Source organism: Seriola dumerili, unplaced genomic scaffold (assembly GCF_002260705.1).
Source record: "Seriola dumerili isolate Sdu_G_001 unplaced genomic scaffold, Sdu_1.0 BDQW01000161.1, whole genome shotgun sequence".
In the NCBI taxonomy this organism is placed as follows: Eukaryota; Metazoa; Chordata; class Actinopteri; order Carangiformes; family Carangidae; genus Seriola; species Seriola dumerili.
Genome location: NW_019174416.1, coordinates 1,649,900 through 1,668,886, shown reverse-complemented (window position 1 = coordinate 1,668,886; position 18,987 = coordinate 1,649,900). Strand labels below are relative to the sequence as shown.

Genomic DNA, 18,987 nt, shown 5'->3' with positions numbered 1-18,987 from the left:
AGAGCTTTTTACAGTATATTTTTAAAAAAAATCACTTGCAGTTTGGGCTTAGAGGCGACAAAATTGTTGCAGAAAGAATGTTTTACAAACTGGGCGAGTTTGTAAGACATGAGCAACTGAAGATCACATGAAAGTCATTACTGAGCTGCATGATGGGAAATGTAACATCCTGCTTAACCTGTAGCCTACCAGAGACTTAAAGTCATGGATAACGCTGTCTCTAATCCTTCGATTTTAACCATCCTTTTAAAAACATACATAAACATATTGCATGTCTGCCAACTTTATTGAAGTGTAATACTAAATTACCATAGTGGCCCTTTAAACCACAGTATAAAGAAATGATTGAGTATTTCTTCACCAGAATTATATCCTTGAAGCATATATTTGTGGAGATGGTCTCGTGTTAAGGCACAATGAAGGAAGTGAAAATGCTTAATCACAGTGGACTTCAGGCTGTTCCGTAAATATGCAACAGTGAGGAAATGTAGCTTTTGTTTTTAATGCACTCATTTCATAAAGTGACACAGGAGAGGAGTAAAGTGGAGGAGAGAAAAAGTAGCTGGCTATATTTACACACATCCTGATTGCTGCGTGAGACAGCTGGACCAATCATAAGTGGGGTTGTAGTTGGCACATGCGCAGTTACTCGTGAACGTCCTGTTCCCAAACATCAGGCGAAAGGACCAGAGCGCTGCAGAGGAGGCATTTCCCCGAACAACAGACAACGTAAGTTCATTAAAGTGTTACATAAACGTTGAATGTAGTCCCCACGTCAAATATTTGATATGGTTTTGCTTTATGTTGATGAAAAAAGCTGTTTACTGGCTGTCATACGTAGCTAAACAATAGCAGTGTAAAAACCAAACAAACCGTCTGACCAAACGTTGCTTTCACAATACAAATCACAAGCTAGCTTACAGAGTCCCGTGATATATCACCTGGTTTCTATGGTTTTCATTTGAACTGCCTGTCTGGTGCTTAGTATTAGTCCAGGGAGAAAGTGGAGAGTTATTTACACCAATTCGATACAAGTGTTGAACTTCAGATGGGAGGTGCGTGACCAGGATTCAGTGTTAGGTAATGATTTACCTGAACAACAACAGGAAGCAAGTGCTGTAGAATGTGAACTTTGTAATTAGTTTATTTAATTGCTGCTGACTTAGACAAACATGTCGCCCTGTAAACTGTCTTCATAAAGGGAAGGGAGTGTTCATCTTCCCCTCTTTCTCTCTTCCTCCAGGCTTTTACTTTCATTTCCTCAGACTGCAGAGGGAAGGCCCTGTCACCATGGCTGCTGCTGCCGCCGCTCCTTGTGTTGTTTCATCTACCAAAGGCAGCCTAAGAGAGGATCTGACATGTGCCATCTGCTGTGACTTGTTCCGGGAGCCTGTCATGTTGGCCTGCATGCACCACTTCTGCAAACCCTGCATCTCCAGGTACTGGAGAGGAACACAGGGGCCTGTAACCTGTCCTCAGTGCCGAAAGGAGTTCAGCTGTAGGAATTTTCAAACCAACTACCTAGTCGCAGCCATGGTGGAGAAGGTCAGGGCCACGACCTCGGACACTTACATCCAAAACCTAAAGGTGAGTTCACTGCTTTCAATCTCACCTCCACTGCAGGTTTGACCATGATCCTGTTGGCTTCCTTCCATGCCTTTATTCTTGGTCATCTGGAAAGTATTGTTAAGTGTTACACAATCTTAAACAAATACTTGTTTGCTCCAAAGTAAACTGATCGATTAAAAATGAGCGTTCTGTAACCTTTGAGCTATATAAATTGAATACAATTGTATTCTATGTTTGAGTTAACATCTGTGCTCATATCACTTAAGTTCCACCCTGAACTTATCTCACTGGAATTGCAGGACCAAGTTCACTCTTCACTCCCTTTATATTACTTTGTATGACAGGATATATGACTTAACTACAGCAAGGCAACCAAAATACTCTGCCAGAATGTGTAATGCAATCCTGCAATAAATCCTATCTTTGTCATTTTTGTTATATTTAAACATTTACATACTGTGTCAGAGAGGTCTTTATTCAACTTTATTGACATTTTTAAAGGAATAGTTTTACTTTTTGGGAAATATGGTCACTCACTTTCGTGCAGAGTTACATGGGAAAATACTGTGGGGGTCCTAGAGTCTGTGACTTTTCAGCAGCTGTTCCAGCAGTTGATTAACTTATCTTGGCATAAAGACTGGAAACAGGGTGAAACAGCTAGCCTGGCTATGAGCAAGAGTAATAAAATCCAACTACAAGTACCTCTAAGATTCAATTATTAACATGTTATATCTTGTTTGACTTATCTAAGCAAAAACATAAGTATAAAAACAAGTGGCAGTTTTACGGGGCCTTATGTGTCAGACCATTTCTTGGTCAAGCACAGTCCTGTACTTCCTGTAGTCTCCACTGGATGTTGGGTAACCTCATGGTGCTGACAAGACGGCAGGAAAGCAAGAAAACACATCTTAATACGTTATACTATTAGATAGTTGTATTTGTTTCTGAACACTCTCTCTCTCTGTGTCATTGTCTCTGTCCCCACACTGATTTGTTTTGCATATTGTTGTACAGAAACAACTGAAAGAGACTTTGGAGAGCTATCGCCTGAGGAGGGATGACCACAACAACAATATTACCAGAGACAAAGGCAAGATGGATACCATAAAGGTACACTCCTCTAAGTCATGGGATAGCAGCACTTAACAGATAAGAATGCACGTCGCTCCCTAATGGCTGTTTGCAATATGTCGCTGTACATATTTAGTGGTGTTTGCGGATGTGGTAACTGACAGTATGTGCTTTGATATGTAAAACATAATGGTTTTGCGCTTGGGTGCATAAATGCCTTTCTAACCTTTGAATGAGGTGTGTGTCAACTATGCAGAGGAAATCCTCCTATACGGTCTAATTCTCACAGGATAATGATTCTGTCATAATTTTCATTTGGAGAAAGATCTGTGACGTTAAACCAATCACTTAACACTTTGCCTTAAGTTGCCTTAACAGTTGGCAAGACTGTTACATACATGAGAGACTGTGCAGACCAGAGGGAACAGAAACAAAAAAACATATTGTAGAATGTGTTTGAGACAGATGGAAGATAAGAGCTTGAGTTTAGTTGTGCATGCTGTGATGAGATAATGAACAGGAAATCCTTTCCTGCTTTAAGAGTCTGTAGTTGTTTGATACTTAGATCTTAGATGCTAAATGCAGCTTCATTATCCCTTGTGTATTTCTCTCTAGAGATATGTAGAATGTGTACGCAAATTATTTAGAGCTTCAATGGAACGAGCCACATGGCATCTTGGGTAACTCAATTTCTAACTGGTCAATGAAAATGTGGTACTACCTAGAAATTATCACATTATGTCCTCAAGCTGTAACAACAGTGATTCCTCCCCTCAGAGGTTCGGAGCAGATCTGCAGACTCGTGTCAAAGGGGAATTCAGAGCTCTCCATCAGATCCTGGACGATGAGGAGACATGTATGCTGGAGCAGCTAAGGAGAGAGCAGGAGGAGGAGCTTCAGAAGGTCGAGCGCCACCTGGAGGCCCTCAAGGTGGCCGTGAGGGAGCTGGAGGAGAATATGAGGATGCTCCAACAGGCTAGCGCTGCCACTGAGAACACAGTACTGACTGAGGTAAGGCCTTAGTAAGGACAAAAGGTTTAAATAAGAATCACATTTTGTCTGTCTCAAAGTAGATGTCAAGCTATGAATATATAGATTAAATCTAAACTTAAAATAAAAAAAGTGTGTCTTCTAATTTGACTTGTGACTTCTGCACTGATTTGAAACAACAGTTTTTAATGTGATTTTTTTTTTCTTAATTTCCCTCTGTAGCTACCACAGCTAAGGTAAGTGTTAATTTCAGTGTTATGACTGATTGATTGCTTTTGGCATTTTTGCACCTGTCATATGCTTATTTGATTTCTACCTCCATTTAGTGCCATTTATGCTGAGAATAAATGACCCTAACTAAATGTATGTTTGCCTTTCTTTTTTTTCCACAGACCATGTGTGCAGGTGGATGTTGCCCCAGAGTTTGATATAAATGCTTTCAGCAACAAATACATGGCCCCATTACAGTACATCACATGGAGAAAAATGTTCAAGTCTTTGAAGCCAGGTAATTTCCTCTATGATGTGCTTCATTAGACACAAAAAAGTTTCATCTGAAACTGGTTCTGCCTCGAGAATGGGAGTAATTATGGTGAAATTACTATGGAGAATTTACTCAGTTATTATTTAAAGATGTTAAAGTGGTATCAGAATGACAGTAATGACACCATTGTTCCACTGATAGGATATTTTTTCAATTTTAAATGTGAATTGTTTCATCCCAAAGGTCCTTCCCCATTAACATTTGATGTTGAGTCAGCGCACCCGAGCATTAGAGTGTCCAGGGACAAAACCGTGGCAGTCGAATGTGACGGCATGATATTGCACATGGACCACAACAAGCGTTTCCTCCAGTGTGTTAACATTCTGGCTGCCCAGGGCTTCCAGTCAGGCCGACACTACTGGGAGGTAGAGGTGGGCTCCAAGCCCAAATGGGACCTAGGCGTGGCCTCAGACGCCGTAGACAGACATTCGCGGATCAAGCTGAGTCCTGAAAGCGGATACTGGACTCTGCGACTCCGTAACAGGAATGAGTACTCAGCCGGCACCCAGCCCTGGACTAGGCTGCAGCTCAGCTCTTCCCCTGAGAGGCTCGGTGTCTTCCTAGACTGCGAGGAGAGGAGGGTGTCCTTTTATAACGCAGATGATATGAGCCTGCTCTACTCATTTGCCAATGGGCCGAGGGGCAAGGTGTTCCCCTTCTTCAGCCCTTGTATTAGTGGCAGCAGTCAAGAACCTCAGCCTATCAAACTCCTCCACTACCCACCTGTCGCTCTGTCTGGCTAACATGGCTGCAATCAATAAAAGCTTGTCAGTATATAAGAGCTGTTCATTCACTTATTGACCAAGCGTTGTAATTACCCAACTATTAAAAGACAGCGATGCCCTTGTTTGCATTATGGTGCCATATCGCCATACTGTTCTCTTATTATCCATGCTTTAATTACAGGATACCACCAGATGCTTCTATTCTCAATTTGAACTGAACCTTAAGGGCCTTGAAATGTTATGAAAATTGCAATGCTCACCATATAAAAAATTCCATCATGCTGTAATCATTCTGAAGGGGCTCAATCAGTTTCCAGGAGCAATCAGCAGAAACCCATTAAAAAACCCAGTATTTAACCATTTTGGCTTCAATATAGCGGAGCTCAGGTGCCTGTAATTACATTCCTACTTAAGTCCTACTGGCTATACACTGTTCAACCAAGTATCTGTTATAGATGTAGATAGCTGACTTTTCAATCATCTGAGTAATTCTCTCATTAAGCCAGACTGTCTGTAGGTTTACTTGTAAAAGGATTTTTGAATCACACTTGAGTTTAATCAGCAAGGGTTTTTTTTTATTACTTTGGATTTTGTGTCTGATTAAATGGTCCTTCATGCTTTATACATTTTATTTTAGATTTTTTTGTGATTACACAGATGTAACTTTACTGCACCTTATGAGTTCTGTAGCTGACTGTAGCAGCTTCTGTTGATTTGTCATGATTTGTATGTTCATTTATAATATATGTGCCTAAACTAGAACACGTGGTATAATGCACTTGATTGTTAAATTGTTAAGACTGAAGGAAATACTAAGATGCAGTATATTCTATATTGTTATGTCAATTACATGCTCTATCATTTACTGATTAAAAACAAAACAATTACTGTAAAAAAAAAATGCTGATGTAGATAATAAATGAAATTTTCTTTCTTAAAAAAACAGTCTTTGGTTCACTCTGCAGCTGTGACACTGCACACTTCCATGACCTCACTTGAAATAATCGAGGATGTTATTAAGCATCATCAAAGCAGAACACACAATTATGAACGCCATAGTTGATGGGAATCCAAAGCCATTTAACAAGAGCTACAGCGTAGGGTTGTTGACTCCTCTGCACCTGGACTGGAAACTTTTGAATACATGAGCCATCGCTGACACTTAAACAGCAAGAATAGGCGGGCTCTTGGTTATCTTCACAAACACACAAGAGCACTGACGTCCTGTTTCCTGCTGTCAGGTGAAAGGTCAGATAAACAGAGTGACAGTGGTGATGCCTCCGGACTGCTCAATGGGCCTCCGGGGCATGCTGAAGCAGGATGCTGCTGCCTCCTCTGCTGATTGGAAAAGTGGCACAATGAATTCCACCAGAGGGGGACCCATGCTCTTCCAGCACAGTGGCTACATGGGCATGGGTGCACAACAAATCGCACACTATATGACACACATATCACACACTAGACAGTCACTCAGAATGAAGTCAACTCAAGCTCCTGAATTATTGTATATGAAGAGATTATTATTCTCTCTTATACTCTGACTGGAATTGTGCTTTTTGCTTTAAAAAGTGACATTTTATTATACATTATATACATTTTTTATTTTAATGAGGTAAAAATTGAATGTGGTAGATAGCTGCATGAAAGACATTAAAAGTTAAAGCTGCACTAATCAATGTTTTAATATGAACAAGTGAAAAAAAATCACTGACTGTACAATGAGAATAGTTGCTTCTAGTGGTGAATCCATAAAGAATAATCCCCCAACTTTTCCTATTAGCCTCTTTTAGCTAATTGCCCATGCCCATGAATAAAGTGGAGCATTTAGCAGCTAAAGAGACATTTCCATCAGGAGTTGATCGAGAGCAAAAGGGGAGAGAAAACCAACTTCAAATAAATATTATTTTTCTGTATCTGCTCGATGTTTAACTAGGCAACTGTTTGCTAAACGTTCACTTAATCAACTTTATAAAGAGAAAATATGAAACGTTGTGTTTACTGCTTGTTTTGCTGCCTCCAAGTGCCCAGAAAATCAATTAAAGTGGGTTTAAGATAGAACTTCTAGATAAATGATGAGACTCAAACTCCAGGTACCATTTGCTTTGAGCTGCAAAGATTAATCTTCATACACAATGCATTAGCTTCATGGCTAATTAGTTGGTAAATAATTTACATGCAAGCATGCTGCTGTCCTGCTCCTTCATCTAGGCAGGGAGACTGCCATAACTGTTGACTGTTAACCATCGTGACCTACAACTGATGTGAAATTTTGGCTGCCACATCAAAACAAAACAAAAAAGCCCTCTTGAACAGTGACAGCTACTTCAAAGTAGTTTGGCACAGTGCTTTTGTAGTGCACGGGCCCATGAGTGGGAACTTCGGCGAGAGGGTGCGTAGCTTGCATGCGTGCTCCACATCCTTCCTATGAAGGTACCCGTGGATCTGTAATGTGTTTCCTGTTCTGAGGATGGGCCGGATAGAGTGCTGGCACTTCAAGGACGGGTCCTTGAATCCTCAGTTGTCTCTAAGGAGCCAGCAGGATTATAAACTCAAACCTTTTCATCTGACGCAGCAGGGGCGATCATGCTATCCTGCATAAGGGCTATTGTTTGTTATCACTGTTGTCTGAATGCTTATGTGTGCAGTTTATTATTATATTAGCCACTCAAGTGTTTTCATGTGTTTATGACATTATCTGTTTTATATTTGTAATGAGATTTGATAACTCCCAGGACAAAGCTTTGTTAGACTATCAGCACGATTTAGTGTGTTTATTTTCCTCTGAAGCCGAGGGCGCTGTGGGGCTGACACCAGGGGAACATTTTAATTACAACCATTCAATCACAACATTGTGTTTTAAGGTCAGAGAGGTGGATTGCTGTAAGGGATATGGGGGGGGGGGGACGACACATGCCCACAATAACACAAAATGATCCTCTGACTCCCTGTTATTCCACAAACGCCTGACGTTAGGTTCACCGAGAATAACAACATAATCATATTGAGAAAAAATATTTTTTCTCATACGTCTTATCAACAGCTGCTGTTTGATGGGTGGACGGGCTTTCAGCACTTCTGAAGGCAAAGTTTTTATTATCGCTGTAATGAATTTCCAAGTGGAGATTCAGCATGCTATTGATTTCACGTCACACTCCTGGTGCTGGAAAGCAGAGGTGTCTGGGAGTGATTACGTTGACTTGAAATGGGCATGCTGGTTCTTCTGTGGCTCCGTCACAGGTCTGATTGGAGGTCCCGTCGAAACTGCAGATACTGCAGACAGTTAACGAATGAAAAACACACCTTTACTCAAAACTTTGTCCGTGTGTGTGTGTGTGTGTGTGTGTGTGTGTGTGTGTGTGCAATCATCTGAGTGCACACACCTTGTACCCTTTTTGGCTTTTCACTTCTGATTGTATATGGTACATGAGTTTTCAATTTTCCAAATCCCTCCCTGTAAAATAAAACAGTTCTGATAGCAGCTCACCATCGGCATGTTGTGCTCTTAGTACATGATTTTCATTCACACTCTGAGGACTCCCTGAGGAGCATGGTTACATAGACAGATGTGGGGGCGGAGGGGATGAACAGGACTTGGACAAGGCTGGAAAAACTCAGCACAGTTTAGTTTTATTTTGGAGGCATCACTACATCTAACCTTTGCAAGAATAATTACAGACTCTTAGAGAGCTACTCCCGGGGGCACCTCTGCTCGGTTTGTTGAACATCTAGAAGAATTTGTGTTCCTAAGCACACAGGATAACTTTTCTACCTCTAATTAATAGCAAATATTTGAACTGAACAGATAAAATTGCACTGACATATTACTTTGCAGACGAAATACAGCTGACTAGAGGTAATATTCTTCTAATATTCCTCTGGAGTCTGAGTGTCTTTGCTCTTTATGTGGTACCTGTTTGCTTCCTGAGATGACACAGCTTTATTCCTGCGCTGGGTTTCATAAATCTTCTGATGATATTAGGATTACCTGCCGAGCTATTTGGATGTCAAGAGGCATTTAAACCCCATGAAATGAAAATCAATATGAAACAATTTTGCACTGACGCAACAGATGGAAATACCACAGCTTTTCTACAGCATCATAAATTCTCACATTATTGAATTTATTAAGTCCTCATTGTACTTTGTACTATCCTATATTATCTTATACTACCAATCAAAAGTGTTGCAACATCTCCATTTTTCCAGTTGGTACTGAAATTTACATAGTGTAATGTCTCAGTGTACTCTGAAATGAAAGCACAGAACAAATAAGCAATTTCAAAAGATTTAAAAAAAAACTGACTCATTCAGCAACACAAATGTGTTGCACTTGTTGCTTTTCTTTCACCTTGTGTCCAGTTCATTCAAAAGCAGCTCCATGGGGTTTAAGTATGGAGATGTGCTGCTCTTCCATCTTTCTTTGCTTCTAATGTTTTGGCTTTTAGGATGAACCCCTGACCAACCAGTCGGTCTTCCTTCGTTACTTGCCTTTTTCTCACCATTCAGTCAGCAGTTTATACAACTACGCCCTACAGGACAGTATTACCCTAATGTTGCATCGGAGGGTGTAGTAACACAGTTTGTTTCAACACTGCCTTTGTACACACAGAGGGGTTGTTAGTGATCTTCTAAAGTTGGGCACTTGTAGGAATTGCCTCCATTAACTTTCAGGGTTTCACTTATTCTCTTTGCTGCTGGAAAGCTGTAAAATTAACCAATTTCTTAATCCCTGAAAAGAACCTGTTTTCTACAAAAATGTAAATGATTATTCAGCCTTTGGTGTCCTGAACTCTTTTTCTACCTCAGGCAGTTTACTGCTCCTGCCATGTAAAGTTATTTAGTGGACTTGAGCTGCTGTACCTTAAATGAAAACTGAAAAAATAGGGGTGTTGTAACCTTTGGTAGAGGGCCTATAATATGATTACTATAGGTCTTTAACGCAGAGGATAAAACGAATGGGATCTTGCAGGAAGGAAATTTGTCATGGGTGTTAGGGGGGGTCCCCCTCCCCAACACACGCTGACACACACCCCACACCCACCAACACACACACCCCTCCAATCCAGCTTGTTTTATGAAGTGAATGGATGGGTGTGCATGCGCTCCGGTCACGACCAAAGGAAAGGGAAATCATTGTAAATCCCATTCAGCGCCGTATGCATCGTTTTGACAAAAAAAGACGTTTTTTTCCCTTTTCCTCAGCATTTCGCCCCCGTCCTCCCTGTGAGCAGAGTACAGACAGGCATCGATTGACCGACATTCACCTGGGTTTTTCCCCCATCCGCGGACAGTCATTCAAACCACCTCTCCACTGTCTCCACCGGAGTTAAAACTAACACATTTTTTTAAATCAGATACATCGCTCAAGCTTTCTGCGCTTCTGGACCGGAGATCTGGAGATGAAGACAGATTTTACGTTTTTCTGTCGGACTTGGATTGGAATAGCATATGCCTCAGGTGAGGAGACTTTTACAGCGAGTCTGAAAGTTTTGAGCGCACAGGTTTTTATGAAGGGAGAGGTCGAGCTGACTGTTTGCACTGACTTGAAGTAAATAATTGATCCGTGGTTGATTGAGCTTTTATTTTTAGAGGCTCAAAGTTTTATTCATGTTAAGCCGAGGTCTTTAACTGAAGCTGGGTGGATACTGAACTTTGACGTTTCAGAATTTTACGTGCTTGTTTTCAAATTGTGTTTTATTAGGATTGGGATATTTCTTATGGAGTCACTGGAGTGCCATAAAAAATAATAAATCTATAAAAGAATAAGAAAAATGTATTCGGAATATAAACAGGAGTAAATTAAAGTAAATAAGGAGGCTAAGCACAAAAATGTGGAAATATAAACAGAAATAAATAAAAGAATTTTAAGAATGCCTTGACCTATTTCTTTGGCTTTTATCCTATTCATTGCGTTTGCTTTTCCCATGTTGCTTTTGCTTTTACCCATTGCTTTTGCTTTATTCCTGTTACTTCTGCTTATTACTATTGCTTTTACTTTTTGGGGGCCAAGCAGCGAAGCTTGTTTCTATCTTTTCCTCTTCATCTTTTTTTTTTCTACTGCCATGGTAATCTATGTCAGCCCCTTGAACCATATGCTAAAAAGTTTTGAAATTTGGCACACTGATTCGGGAGACTCTGGTGATCCTTTCCACCAAGTTTCATGTCTGTGCCTCAAGTGCTCTAGCACCACCAACAGGTCATAGTTGAAGGTGTTTTCACGCATGTAACTAATGAACCCTATGCCCAGTTTTCAAAAATGAGGTATCATTGTTTGGATCAAGCTGAGTTGAATGCACATGCATGGAATGAATTTCCATTTTAGACTGAAGAGTTTTTTTCATTTCTACTCAGACAAACTTTGTCCAATCTTCTCTAAAATTGGCAAAGATAATCTTCAGAGCAAGTCTCACAAGTGCCAAGTAGGAAGTAAGGTCATATTTTATGTAAGAAAAGTAAACTGGGCACATGGATTTAGGACCCCATCAGAGTGAGATGCAAGAAATCTGGTGCCATTTGACCTCTAGTGGGTGGTGCGATAATAAAAATTGCAATTTGCCTTATAGCTTCTTATGTGTTTGTCTTAAAGCCCAAATTCTTGTGTCTGGTAATATCATAGAAGGGCCTAAGGTTGAAACATGGCCACTTGTCAGTTCAACCTAATTGACGCAGGTGACATTTTGGATTCAGAAACAGTTTTTTCGCCACTTTGCCCAATTTTACTTTTCCCTTATTGGCTTTGCTATTCCTTGAAGGGCCAAGATGACAATCAACTGGCTTGGGGCTCTCCATCTGCCCAATCCAGCTTTAGCAGGTGCTTTAGGCACAGACATCAGGAAGTTAGACATGGACTACGCATTCTCAATTTGAATGTGGTTGCTGTTTGAATCGGGGTGGGAAGGAAAGAAGTAGGAAAAGATTTCTTCCTCCATGTGTGCACTGTCCATTGTCTGGTCATTCACATGGAGAAATCTATTTCAAAGTCGTTGAGGGAAACTGCTGACAGGATGGATGCTTTAAGTTCACCATCCACTTCAGCAGGTAGTCCACAGTCCAGTTCAGCCGCCATGTCACAGAGGATGGTAAGATCACACCACACAACCTCATCAATGTCTGTTAGTCAACGCAGACATTTGACCAAGACTCTCCATGACATCTTCCACAACCCTCAAAAAATAGTCTGTTTCAAAAGTTTCCTCCACATACTGAGCAAGTCTTAAAAGAACTTGGTGAACATCTCTCCATAAATCTACTTCTCCCATTATGTTTCCCTACCCGATTGAATCCTCAACCACATTCACATGAGAGAATCTCAATAGTCTGTGCCTACATCCTGTTGTCCACGCTAAATGCTCCAGCCAAAGCAGGATTCATGTTTGCAGGAATGGACTACTCAGCCTGGGCAGGAAAGCCCACCCAAAGCCAGTTGATTGACACCTTGGCCCTTCAAAGAATAGCAAAAGCAACAGGGGAAAACATTTCTTTTATTCTTTTATTTATTTCTCTTTATATTTCTACATTTTTAATTCACTAATTTATTATTTTTATTTATTCCTGTTTATATTTCCATATTTATTTTCTCCCATGACTCCATAATGTATAAGTTATTTCAAAACTAATGCATTATATTGAGTCAAGATCATGAAATCTTACACTTTACTACTTAAAATCCCCTCCGTTTGCAGTCACAAGCAACAATTTTCCCAAAAATTTTGAATAGAGCTAAACCCAACCTGCATCACCCATAAATAATTGAAAGTTTGGGACTGAGTTACTAACCCAGTAAATGTCTGCATGCAGATAAGCACTAGGGGGAGACATGCTGTTGTTGTGTTTGATAAAGATGCTGCTGATAATTGATTATGCTTAACTCAGAAAAATCCGATTTTGCTATGTTGGGTTTGAGTGGCTTTACATTGAAGTGTGTGTAGGCCTATGTAGGTCAAAATTTTAGAGGCAGAGTGGGAGGAGAGCTGACTCATCTAGACTGGACATGTGACATGAGGAGGGGGGGGGGGGGAATTTTATTTCTGTATACCAAGTGAAAGGTGAGTGAAGCCACTCTCACCCAGTACAAACCAACTTGTTTGAAGGACTTCTGGGTTATTTTCAGTCTAAGTCTGACCTGCCTCCAGAAAATCCATTAAACAGGTAAAAGTAATACGACAGCTCAATGATTTAAAGCACATTGTTTCCATAGTGCTATTTTAAATCACATACTTGAAAGAAGACCATCTGATCGACTACATTATCTGGGAGTATGGCTGAGGTCATTTGCAGTTTTGCTCAGCAACTGAAAATGTGTATGTTTGAGTTGTTCATGTCTGATTGGTGTTGAACAGCTGTTCTTAAAGGGAACAGAGGATACTTTTGAGAGGAGCAGTCACCATATGGCTACCCAAATCATAACCTCAGGGTTGGCGGAATGGCTCTCGCTCCTTTCATGAATATCACTGTGAGCTGTGCTGGGTGGGTCTCATACATTCAGAGGAACAGATGAACTCACTGTGTTTTTCAGAGAGGAGTGAGGACTAATGGCATCATAAGATCCATTTCAGGGGAATCACTGCTCTCAGTAACGGTAAACATTATCGATCCTCTGTGATGATAGATCTTATAATGCGTGACAAATGGTGTTTTGTGAAAACCGAGTCTGAAGCCTCTCTCCTCTTTTCACCTGCCCATATGGACTTTTGTGGCTCTATTAAAACTTTTGCAGAGCCCAAAACAAAGAGAAAACTCACAAGAAATACACATATGAGTTTCTCATATATCCACAATGTGTGTCTTGGAAGTGGGAAGCTCTGTCTGTCTTCTGTGATCACGCAAACCTGATGTGCCCATCAGAGTACGGGTGATGTTATCTGTTGAACTCCCACTTTTCTCAGTTGATGCTGAAAACATGAAGTAGAAGCACAATATCATGGAGGCAGAGAGAACCACTACCAGAGATGCACTTTTTTCAATTACAGCCTCACAGTATATGTCCCTGTGAGACAGAGTGCCACATTAACGTAGGGAGGTGAGAGAAAAGAGGTGTTTGTGCGTGTGTGTGTGTGTGTGTGTCTGTGTGTGTGTGTGTGTCTGTGTGTGTGTGTGTGTGTGTGTGTGTGTGTGTCTGTGTGTATGTGTGTGTGTGTGTGTGTGTGTGTGTGTGTGTGTGTGTCAGAGATAGATAAGCTGGATAATGAGTGAGTGCATGCAATTAACCTTTTGTCTGCATTCTGACATTAAAGATCTTTTGTTGAATAACTTAGGCATTTTAAAAGTCTTGTTATAGAACATACTATTACTAAATATGTATTACTAAATAATATGTCATCCCTAAAATAATACCTAAAATTTGTCTGATTTGTCTTCAGTCTCGCCCCCCCCCAACAAATGGCATTTAAATGACACTTCCAAGTTGGAGACTGATGCAAGTATGATGAGAGCAGTGGCTTCCCATTTTTATGATCAGAGGGGAAGACTGAGGGAGAGTGGATTGTAGACTTGCCAGTCCAGAAGTCATTGCATTTAGGGAGATTCAAGATTTCACCCCAAGCTATTTTCTACCATCTTCCTGTCACGCTCTGTCTCTGGTTTGAATTATGGTGTTTCCAAAACATTTATTACACAGCTACAGAATTTCTGTCTCATTTGAAAAAGACATCTTGGCCCAGCTTCTCTGGTATAGGATACTATTGATTTGAATTGTGAATGACTGATTGATTCATCTCCTCATAATTTTCTTGTTTTTGTTGAATCATAATTAGCTGTTAAAACATTCCAGGTCAAAGAAGCCACATATGAAAGCAGTGAATCTTTTTTTTTTTTCTAAAGCTGAGCTCTAGAGCTGAATGATCTTTGGCTTACCCTAGGTCTTGGGTGAATAGTGTTGATATTGCTTTTAGCAGAGTGTTTTCTGTACGCATACCTCTGCTTGATCAGATCATCCCAGAAATCTGACTCTCAACTTTGGGTATTATTCTTGTCGTCCACTTATAGAGGTTGAGTTGTTTTAGCCAACAATAGCCCCCTATTCTCAGTGCTGATCTCAGGATTCAACCTCAGGACTCCAAGGAGCGGACCCTCGGTGTCTGTCCTTGAGTATCTTGTTCTATCAGCTGGAGAGCAGCTCGGATGAGGGAGGAATGTTGCTGCTGCTGCTGCTCCATGTGGGAAGCTGTCTGCAGTAAAGTCCAAATAAATAGGGAGCCCGGTGCTTCACTCATCACTGGCATGGAGTAGTGAGGCCTCTTGGGCATTTCAATGTCTGGTCACTCACTTTCTCATCATGTTAAAGAACCATCACCCCAAATATGGCAAGAGCTGAGAGATAAGCTCTTTCAACACCAGGAATCTGCGGCAGAAGCCAAATACGAGTCAAAGTTGGTGTTAGATAGTTGATGAAAACCATCTGCGGTATTTTTGTTTTTAGATTTTTGACCCCTCCATGTTTTCTGTGCCCAGTTTTGAGCCACACTTGCAGCATGGTTCTATAGATTGCAATGTCAATCAGTCTGTTCACCACTTTGGTCCAGACTGAAATGTCTCAATAACCGCTGGATGGATTTCCATTAAATTTTGTACATATGTTCATGATCCCAAGGGGTTTGAATCTACCACTTTTTGTGGTCCCTGGATCTTTGCTCTACATTTATGGCTTTCAGTTAAATATCTTGATGGCTATCAGATAAACTGCAAATGGATGTTGTGCCATGAAATGAGGTACAGCCCTCAGGATGAATTAAAATAACTTTGGTCACTTTATTTTTACTCTAGCACTAGAGTTACATCAACAACATTTTGGTTTATGACTATCACTGACCTGAGCATTTACAGCTGCAAACAACCACACTCATCAAAGAGAAGGAGGAGATGCGAGGTCATTTAAATATGGGGAGAAAGATGCTGACAGTCTCTCCTGAAGGTCGTTCATAGCGTTGACTCACACAGGAATAGTTGCATAAAGAAAGAAAAAGGAAACCTGAGAGAGAAGCTCAAACCCCGGCTCCTTTCTCACCTCTGCATAGCTGGCCAATCGCGGTGTGAAATGGGCGTGAATGTCAGATTGTTAATTTCGGAAAGTTATGGAAATTACTTCACATAACCACCCCTTCAATTCTGATGTTGTAAAAATGTAAGGGGAGGGGGTTACGAAGCTGCTCATCCATCCGACAAACAGTCCTGATGAATCACACTGGCAGCTTTAGTCTTGTTATAATGGCAGAGCTTTCTAAATGGTCCTTTCATTGCTTGACCTACAACCACAAAGGACAAGTAGGGGTTGGTACAATTATTGCCCTCTCAATCTAGCACATAACAGCTTCTCAGTCCTTTTAGAATCTATGGGATTGTTGTCTTTCACTGTCAAAGTCTGACTTGCCTGTTAAAGGATGAGTTATGAAAGAGACTCTCTTAAAGGTGTCCATTCAGACTCTTCTCTTCATGGTCATTTTCAGTGTCCTGACGGTGCAAAAGAAATGTTAGCCACAGCAAACTCCCCTTTTTGCTCTGACAATGCACATTTCTCTTTTTCTTCATTCTTAAAATAAAAAAAATATTTTTTTCCCCTCTTTCTCTGTCCTTTCCATCAAGTTCATGCAGACCTGAGTTTCATATTGCAGCCAGCAGAGCACAAAGACAAAATTAATTTCAATTCCTCTCTCATCCGAGCTTCACTCACTGAGCATTGACTCTGAGTGTGCACAATTAAACATATAAGTGCTTTTACCTGGGAGATGAAATAAATGATATATTGCTTCCGCTGTTAATTGAGACCAAAGATGATCATGACGGACTGCTGCACAATTTTCTGTTCATCTTAAATCTTGGCGAGGTACTACAATTACATTGGAGAGATTGGTGTATCACCATATTTAGAGAGTCCAGAATAATTAGTGGTTTTTAATTTACAGCTACAAACACTTATCTTGGTTTATGTGCTAATGAAAGGCTAATTATGAGATCCAGCAGCTGTAAAAGCCAGCAAATAGACATTTATTGTAAGTAGTAGTACTCTAGTGCAGTCAGACACTGAAGGGGAATTACATTGTGGCGTCTCTTTCCTTTATTGGTTGATCACTCTCCACACGGTGTGAAGCCAGAAACTGGATCCTGAGACATGGTGGCTGTTACGAGGATATTACAACACACCAAAGAGCTTGCGTTGCTTAGAAACAAGCATCAGTTAGAGCACTTATCAGATTAACGAGAGCCACCATCACTATTACGCTCAAATTGCTGCTCAGTGTCAGCCAGCTGTGTGTTGAAAGTCCATGTTGGTCACTCATACCTCTTGCCATGCCATTGGAGGCTGCTGAAGGTTCATGGGAAAGAGTCCAATGGCAAACCCTGAGGAAATTACTAGCTTCCCTCCCTTTAGGCATTCGGCACCTTAATTGTTGACCCTGCACTCCATACTCTGACCTTGTTTTTTACAGCAGCTGCCGTAGTGATTTAGCTCACTGCGACATCTGACATCGCAACAGAGACTTGTTTATGACCCAAATCTCCAGGAATTAGGTAACAAGCACAGTAATGGGGCTCCTCAAAGTTTGGCCTCTGAACAGTCACAGCGTGAGTTTTAGGAGCGTGCAAGCCATCGCAGCAGGCCTGGATTGTGCTAATCTTTGGCACTTGCTTGTATTCAAAAACATTTTTTAGATGCTCCCCAACAGAAATGTCATCACCAGGAGCTGGGACAAAGCATTAAACAGAATATGCTCGGTTCCTTTCTCAGCAGAGGAAATAATTTCTCAATGATAAAAATGATGACATGCAAAAAATGGTTCGCCACACAGGAAGCGCTTGAGTTGTCCGGTGTGCCTGTGAGGCAGGTACAGGAAGATTTAGTCAGGGACAGAGGTTTTAAAACATAGGAAGCAGGCCCAGATGGCTTGTTGCCGCATCCTTAATTTTGTACCCCTCCTCTGGCAGGATGTTGGAAAGGCCTAACTCCTCCACTAGTGGAGAGGACAGGGATGTCATCCTCCTCCATGGTAACAATGAAATCAAAGCTGGGCTGCCAGTCAGTCCGTCGCCTGGCTTTGGCCCGGCCTTGTCTCCAGATGACAGAGGAAGCGGAATTTATTTCTCTCAGAGAGAGAGGGAGAGAGGGAGAATATTGTAGCCTGAGGCCGGCTGACTCCACATCCAGAGAGCAGGTCTGCTCCGTGGCCTGCCTGGCCTCCTGTCACTTGCCGGACATACAGGGTGTTTCTATTTCAGAGTGCTTCAGCCTTGGCCCTTTGCCAACTACTGTGGCACTGAAATAACTGTGTAGATGTACTGTCACCTACATGTTGCTCTTCGACCTTAAAAACTTACAGTTTTGCTCTTTGCAGTTCCAGTAATTACAGTTGCTGTCTCATTCAAGTCTGTTTAACCCTTTGAGCATCAGTTGAAGGGGAGCCACAGCTGTGTTCAGTATATGGATCAATTTAAATGACTTTCCAGGTGTTCCACTCATTCATACAGTATATAAACACACAGCAACAGCACGAGTAGCTAATTACAATGACTATTTCTGTGAAAACCTTCGTATTTTTGAAGGACTCCCACGTCGCATCCTTTCTGCCAAACCGAGACGCTGAAAAAAAGCTTTATTTGTTTACACAAGGCTCCTCTTTTCCTGTTCCTGTCACATGACTGATCAGAGACAAAACTACAGAGGATTGAGGAAACACTAATGGCAACATCTCCTTCACTGTCCATGAAAAAGGGAAGTGGGAGAAGCGTGAACATGATAAAAAAGATTTAAAAAACAGGATATTTGCTCGCAATGAAAAACATTGCGCCGCTTTTCACACGAGTTTCAGTGTGGACTGTGACGTAGCCACAGGGAGAGGAGCTCTCGTCTTCACGTGTACCTTTGATGGGGCTCGACTCTTGCCTGCCTTGTATCTGTCTGCTTGTCAGAGAAGCTTTACATTTTTAACTGGCTTAGTGTGCCTTATGGCAGCTACACTTCTTCCCCTGTGTGTGTTATGTGATTTATCTTTACGCACCAGGTGTCCTCCATAAGCTGGGAAGTCCAGTTTCAGTGACTGTGACAAAGCCACCACTATGAGACCACTAAGAGAGCTCAGCAGAGGATAAAATGAGCAG

At 41.2% G+C, this 18,987-nt stretch overlaps 2 protein-coding genes across 2 annotated transcripts in view; both read left to right on the top strand.

The window, feature by feature from the left end:
* Window positions 1-662: 662 nt before the first annotated feature.
* Window positions 663-5,813, top strand: LOC111226619 (zinc-binding protein A33-like). The gene is made up of 7 exons (XM_022751865.1): window positions 663-729; window positions 1,244-1,587; window positions 2,584-2,679; window positions 3,418-3,651; window positions 3,853-3,866; window positions 4,023-4,138; window positions 4,358-5,813. The coding sequence occupies exons 2-7, from the start codon at window positions 1,291-1,293 to the stop codon at window positions 4,915-4,917; spliced, it is 1,317 nt and encodes a 438-aa protein (XP_022607586.1). The 5' UTR covers window positions 663-729; window positions 1,244-1,290; the 3' UTR covers window positions 4,918-5,813.
* Window positions 5,814-10,007: 4,194 nt separating this feature from the next.
* Window positions 10,008-18,987, top strand: part of flt4 (fms related tyrosine kinase 4) — a 50,844-nt gene continuing 41,864 nt past the window's right edge. The window contains exon 1 of the mRNA XM_022751710.1: window positions 10,008-10,356. Coding sequence (XP_022607431.1) covers window positions 10,299-10,356 — 58 coding nt within the window. The 5' untranslated portion in view covers window positions 10,008-10,298. The remainder of the gene's footprint in view (window positions 10,357-18,987) is intronic.

Excerpts from the sequence above, each read along its gene's own strand:
- LOC111226619 (XM_022751865.1), top strand. The coding sequence starts at position 1,291 with ATGGCTGCTGCTGCCGCCGCTCCTTGTGTTGTTTCATCTACCAAAGGC. Across the intron at positions 2,680-3,417 it reads GCAAGATGGATACCATAAAG|AGGTTCGGAGCAGATCTGCA; the intron begins GTACACTCCTCT and ends TCCTCCCCTCAG. Across the intron at positions 4,139-4,357 it reads GTTCAAGTCTTTGAAGCCAG|GTCCTTCCCCATTAACATTT; the intron begins GTAATTTCCTCT and ends TTCATCCCAAAG.